Source organism: Arachis ipaensis, chromosome B05 (assembly GCF_000816755.2).
Source record: "Arachis ipaensis cultivar K30076 chromosome B05, Araip1.1, whole genome shotgun sequence".
In the NCBI taxonomy this organism is placed as follows: domain Eukaryota; kingdom Viridiplantae; phylum Streptophyta; class Magnoliopsida; order Fabales; family Fabaceae; genus Arachis; species Arachis ipaensis.
The window spans coordinates 140,966,173-140,972,785 of NC_029789.2; the positions used below are offsets into that span (position 1 = coordinate 140,966,173).

General features: G+C 27.3%; 1 protein-coding gene across 1 annotated transcript in view; it reads right to left on the reverse strand.

Moving 5' to 3' along the window:
- The window catches only part of LOC107642153 (lupeol synthase-like), a 13,409-nt gene that overhangs the window by 873 nt on the left and 5,923 nt on the right, over positions 1-6,613 (reverse strand). Inside the window, exons 9-17 of the mRNA XM_016345460.2 lie at positions 5,757-5,876; positions 5,559-5,681; positions 4,344-4,442; positions 3,739-3,795; positions 3,599-3,645; positions 998-1,141; positions 723-900; positions 516-596; positions 96-179 (exon numbers count right to left, since the gene is read on the reverse strand). Of these exons, the coding sequence (XP_016200946.1) occupies positions 96-179; positions 516-596; positions 723-900; positions 998-1,141; positions 3,599-3,645; positions 3,739-3,795; positions 4,344-4,442; positions 5,559-5,681; positions 5,757-5,876 (933 nt within the window). The remainder of the gene's footprint in view (positions 1-95; positions 180-515; positions 597-722; positions 901-997; positions 1,142-3,598; positions 3,646-3,738; positions 3,796-4,343; positions 4,443-5,558; positions 5,682-5,756; positions 5,877-6,613) is intronic.

Below are 6,613 nucleotides of genomic sequence, written 5' to 3' on the forward strand. Positions count from 1 at the left end.
TAGATATTTAATGTAAATAAAAAAATAAAAATTTAATTACAAATTTAATAAAATTATAAAAATTAATATAATTAAACCAATAATTAATTAGTTACCGGTTGAGGGAAGTCTCCATCTTCCATTTGTAAATTGATTAGTAGCTTCATTCCACGGTGTATGGGTGTTGGATCAATCTCAGCCTTTTTGACACACAATAAAATTTTATATCATAAGCACAAGTGCACAACATGTACACGTACAATTCTTTGCATCTGTATATTAATAAACAGCCTCCGCGCATGAGTATATTACTATGAGTATATTAATCACATTCATTTTTTTATATGATCATTTGCATAATTAATTTAAAAGATAATTATTTTTTATAATATAATATTATATAATTAAATAACTATATAAAATATTTTATACGATTAGTATATTAAAATTAAATTCTAAAACAAATAAAAATATATCTATCACAATATCTTATTTGATCATGTTTTCGTTCCAAAAAGATCTAAGATTTTACTTACTTGTCCTGCCCCAATAAGAGATAATAAAACCCACGATGTTTGAACTATATTTTCCCGGTTACCTTCTAAATTTGTATACACCTGTTTAACAAAGAAATTAAACATGTTATATATATGAGCACAATTTTAACCATTAGGAATATTTTGTTTGTTTATGTCCTCTGTATAGTATACATTATTCAGAAGCAAAATGAAAGTAACAGAGACCTTGTTTCGGCATGACAAGTAACTTTCACCCCAACCGCCATTAGGAAGTTGTTTAGACAACAAAAATTGACAAGCTTTGCGCAATGAAGGACAGTTATGGTAGTTCTTTCCAACGGCTTTTAGTGCCTCTACAGCAAACCATGTGCCATATGTATAACAAACCCCCCAACAACCATACCTGAATATGTATCATTGTGCTTACCATCTTTAATTACTTTGAATTCTTATAATTATATTTTTTTATATAAAAAAGGGAAAAAATTGAACAAGATTACCAAGAGCCATCAGGATTCTGTGTGGTTTCAATGAAATGGATTGACTTGGAAATTGATTGATCTATTTCCTTCCTTCTGTGGTTTGGGTAAAGCTCTCTGAATATAACCAAGCCCAGCATTGCTGATGAAGTGCACTCCACGTACCTGTGAACTCAAATTAGTTGCATTAGTTATAGACCAATAAAGTATAATATATGTTGGCAAATAATTGTTTGAAACAGTAGTATTAAGGGCCAGCATATTTTGTGATTTGTAATCATCAACTAATTATTATTAGTATTTTTAATGGTGTGAGATTATATCTAGTAGTGTAAAATTACACACTCTTTTCTTAATAGTTAAATGCTATCTAGATTTTAATGAAAGGGTTGACCCACTAGACTTTCTATTTTCGAAATTCAGAATATATATAATTAAGAAAACGTTTAATAATAAAAAAAATTAACAAAAAAATATGGGTTATTGTCAAAATTGTTTGTGTGATTTGTTTGGTTTAGTGTACAGAAAAATAAGTTAAATGAAAATGGACCAAGAAGCTTGAGATGCAACCCAAACCCCGTATAGCCCATGCATACATACAATATGTATCACACATTGATCATTCTATTACTCCAAATTTTGATCTAAAATGGAAAACGGCTGAACCAAGAAAAAGGAAATAAGCCACATGTTATGTGTAAAAAATAAAAGTTGGCCCAATTAAGCAAGCCTATTTTGGTCCATAATCAAATTCAGCTATTAGAGCAAATTGATCTAGAACTTAGTAGCTGAAATTTGAAAAAGAAAAGACAAGCTCAATCAACAAAGTAGCCCAAGAACCAAGTGTGATGAATTAAAGAAAGAAAACCCAAGAGACCAAGCTTCATATGTTACTCATTCATAGTAATTGAAACTTAAAATTCAATTCAATTTAATTCTTTGGAAAACTTCCACCAAAAGTTTTTCTCTTCTCTCTCCTCTCTCCTCTCTAATGCTTCGATTACCCCATGTCTTGGTAACTGAAAGTTAAAATTCAATTTGATTTAATCACATTAAAAGCTTCACACGTTACTTCACTTCTTGGGAACTGAGACCTGGAATTCAATTGAGTTTAATCTGCTTTGATGGCTTCCATTAAAAGTTTCTCTCTTCTCTCTCCTCTCTCTCTTTCGGTCACGTCTATCATCAGAAAAGAAGATAGCAGAAAAAAGAAGTCTCAAAGAAAAGGCTATGAAGAAAGGCTTAGAAAGATATTTTCTACAGAAGGAGAGATTTGAAGAAAGGTTTCAAGATTTTGTTGCCAAGAAAAGGAAAGAATCGGCTTCGGTCAAGAAGCAGATATACCTCGATAAAAAGTTTATTTTCGTTTTTGTTCCACCAAGAAGAAGATAGCCTCTGAGTCTCAAACTGAAAGAGACAAAAATGGAAAGTTTGAAGCTAGCTTGAGTCAAACGCTCATCAATGATCAGAATCAAGACTTGGAGCTAAAGCAAAGTTCAACAACTCAGATCTAAGATGCATGAAAAAAAAGGTTGAAAGAGAAGATTGAAGGTATGGTTGCATGTTTGATTCGGTCACTGCTTCTACCCTCTCTCTCCTCTGTCACGCCGCTGCTGCATGTGTATTGGAAGAAGAGAACCAACATGTGTTGAAGAATGTTTCAAGCTCTGGAAGTTTCACTCCTCTATAATAGGGGTGAACGGCCAAGGATTGAAATAAGGAGTGAGAACACACGTTTGGGTTCCTATAGCTCTTTGAGCTGTTTATTCTTTTCCTTCATGGCTTTCATTGAATATTTCTTTTTCTCCATTTAGTCTGTCTGTATTTCATCGGTAAAAGGCAACATGTGAAGTTTTATAAGAAAAAGTCAATGAGTGAAAAAAGGCAGAGAGTTAAAGAAAAATTCATAGTTATCTCAGAAATTCTTTGTATGTATTTCTGTTTTGTTGTCATGATCTTGAGTGGATTTCCTTACAAGTTGGGTTAGCACTTTGCCATTGAAAGTTAGGTTTGAGTCCTAGTCAAGTTCAGGTTAGGTCAGAATCTGGACTTGTTCTCTTACAAGTTGGGTGAGCACTTTGCTGTTGAAAACTAGGGTGAGTCCTACAGGTTGTGTTAGAATCTAGACTTGTCCCAGATAGGATTGGGTAGATCCTAGGGAGAATTAGTGAATGTAATTCTGTTGAAAGATAGTGAAATTCCGTCACTGTTGTGATGGAGACTGGATGTAGGCTGCATTATACTTAGCAGCTGAATCGAAATACATCTTGGTATGATTCTTTCTTCTCTGCTTCTTCTCTATTTCTGGTTCTCAAAAGACAAAATAAAAAATATCTTTCAACTTGTTATGAGACAAAACAAAAATGTCTCTTAACTTGTTACGAGACAAAAAATAAAAATATTTCATAAAGTTTATTGAAAAAATAAAAATAGTATTCTATAAAAAGAGAAGTTAAGATTTAACTCATTTCTCTTAGCCACTGATTACTATCGTTAATAAAGAACCAAAAAAAGTTGGTTAGTATATTTAAAATTTTATTAGTCTGTAAGAATTTCAAATACACTAACTAATTTCCTTTTCACTCATTATCTCTATTAATATATATCAAGGATAAATCTTACTCCATCTCAATGATAGCGCACTCAAAGAATTCAGTTGGATTGAATTTCTGCATTAAATAAATAAAAAATGTGTCATATCTTTTCAGTTAAACGAAGTCTTAAATTAATATTGTGTCCAATTTTTTTTCAAATTTTCTTACTTCTAACCACCGAAAGGCTATCTGAGGCTCCCAGACGGGATATCCACCATTACTACTCTGCAATTGAAATCCAATAAAATCACATTAAACTATTTGTTGCTTCCACCAAATTGTATGGGTGAACAAATTGATTTAACTATTTATAAATTATTCAGGAAATTAAACAATAAAGAGCTAATAAAAATTAAGCACATCTAAAAGTTGGATATATATATATATTTAAAATATTTTCATCTAAAGTTTATATTAGCTAATTATTTTTTTTCCCAAATTTATTCTAAGTAAACAATTTAAATCAAGTCCTCAATAACAATTGACATTAAAAAGAAATTAAAGCAGAATATTCTGAAAATACTCACTACTGTTTGATGCAAGTTTTTTTAATATTCTCATAATATATATTCAATTCCTTGTTTTGTTGGCAAGTTAATATATAGGATTCTGATGAAAAAATTTTATCAATTAAGAAACTTAATAAACTTTAAAAATACATAAACCATTGCAGAATTAAAAAAATTTACAATTAAACGAATAAAAAAGAATGCATATATATAGTCAAATAATAAAGTAATAATAATGAAAAACGTCATGATAGAAAGACATACTTGTAGAGAGAGAATCACATTCACAGCATCATAATATCTTTGCCCTTCCATTTTTTCTCCAACTAGTTCAGTTGGCAATTTTGATAATAGAAGTGCAGCCTACATATAAATTTAATTTGTAGCAAATGTCATCCTTTGAATGCAATTAATAATATACCTACCATCTGTCAAGCACGCTTCACAAGATAAGATTTTACAGTCTATATTTTGATAATAATACAATAAGTTTGTGACTTATTAACATATTATATTATAAGATAAGATGATATAACCATTTTTTTAATTATCACGTAAATTTTTTTACAAAGATAAAAAGTTAATAAAAAATGAAATTATGATAAACAAACTAACTAGATTACTATTTATTTGTAGATATAATACATTATTTAAATATTTATATTTATCTTTTTAAAAAATATTAGGTGAACAAATATTTTTTAATTAAGTAATATTACACATTCAAATTTTTTATAAATTAAGTATAACTAAATTAAATAGTAATATTTGGAATATAATATATACTACTCATAATTAATTTTTATTGATATTAGACTAATTTAATTAACAAAAACACTTAGATGTGTAATATTATTCTTTTTAACCAAATTTTAAACAGACAGTCTCCAAAAAAAATTATTGTTTTTTAAATTAAAAACACATAAATCTTTGAAAAGAATACAAAAAGTTTTTGGTTATAAAAACAAAATTTCTGTACAAGTATCAAAACATTATCAGAAACAGAAAGAATAACGGTTGAGAGGGAAGAAGAGAGAAAACAAAAGTTGAGTGAAAAAAAAAACCGAAAAAAATTTGTCGTCACACATTTATTAGTGAGGCGATGCTAGAAAGATTTAAAAAATAATTAAAATTTATCTTATTTAATATTTATTAATTATTGTAATAATTAGTAAAAATATTTGATAATCAAACAAAAATAATAAAAAATAATTAAAATTTATCTTATTTAATATTTATTAATTATTGTAATAATTAGTAAAAATATTTGATAATCAAACAAAAATAATAAAAAATAATTAAAATTTATCTTATTTAATTTTTATTAATTACTACAATAATAATTAAAGTTAAATAAAATAAATTTTAATTATTTTTTTGTTTTTTTAATATTATTGTAATTAATAAATATTAAATAAAATAAATTTTGACTATTTTTTAATAATTTTCTCCTAAACATTTTTGTATTAGCGAACTAACCTTTAGTCCTTCTCCAGTGCAATCGGAGACTGGCATACCTTGATCACGAACTGAGAGTGGCCACCCTCCTTTTGATATATGTCTAAGCATTGCCTTGAAGTCACCTTTTGGATTCTCACGAATCTTTGATTAACATGAATAATATATGTTATTGCTTCTGTATTAGTAAGGCATAAATGATTATTTGTTATTAATTACCTGCGAAGCTTTGATGAAGTCATGTGCTTTCTTAAGTACATATCCATATTCCTCGTTCATATTACATGCAATTATTGCTTGTACCGCAAATGCAGTATCCCACATTTGACTTCCCAGAGCCTGTATTAAATTTAAATCAATCTATCATAAAAGAAATGTATGTGTTGAGGATTTTATTAAATTTATCATAAAAGAAATGAATCTATCATTAAATTTATTGCTTGTACCGCAAATGCAGTATCCCACATTTGACTAGCTAGTATTACTCAATTTTACAGGATAAAATATATTTTTTAATTTTAAAATTTGACAAAAATTTTAAAAATATTCATAAATTTTATTTTGTTTTAAAATTTTTCGATTTGTATCAAATATATTTTCGACGGCTAAATTTTTAAAAAATTTAAGACTAATCTAACAATAATGCATAAAAATTATGCTTGATTTGCTTGTGTTAAAGATTGTTCTTATGAAATTGTTGTTGAATTGGTTTTAAATTTTTTAAAAGATTAGCCATCAGAAGTATATATTTGATGCAAATCGAAAATTTTTGGACAAAATTAAAACAAAATAAAACTTAAATATATTTTTAAAACTTTTACCAAATTTTAAGGATAAAAAATATACTATTAACATTTTATAAATTATGATTTTCATGAACCCAGTTATATAATTTCAGACACTTTAATTTATTACGTTGATCAATTTGATAAGATTTGATAAAATTTGGATACAATTCGATACTTAATTTCATTGTATACACTTATTTTATTTTGATCTACAGTATAATCTTAAAATATAAAAGTATCAACTATTAAATATATCTATTAGTATTTAAATTTTTTAAATTTTATTAC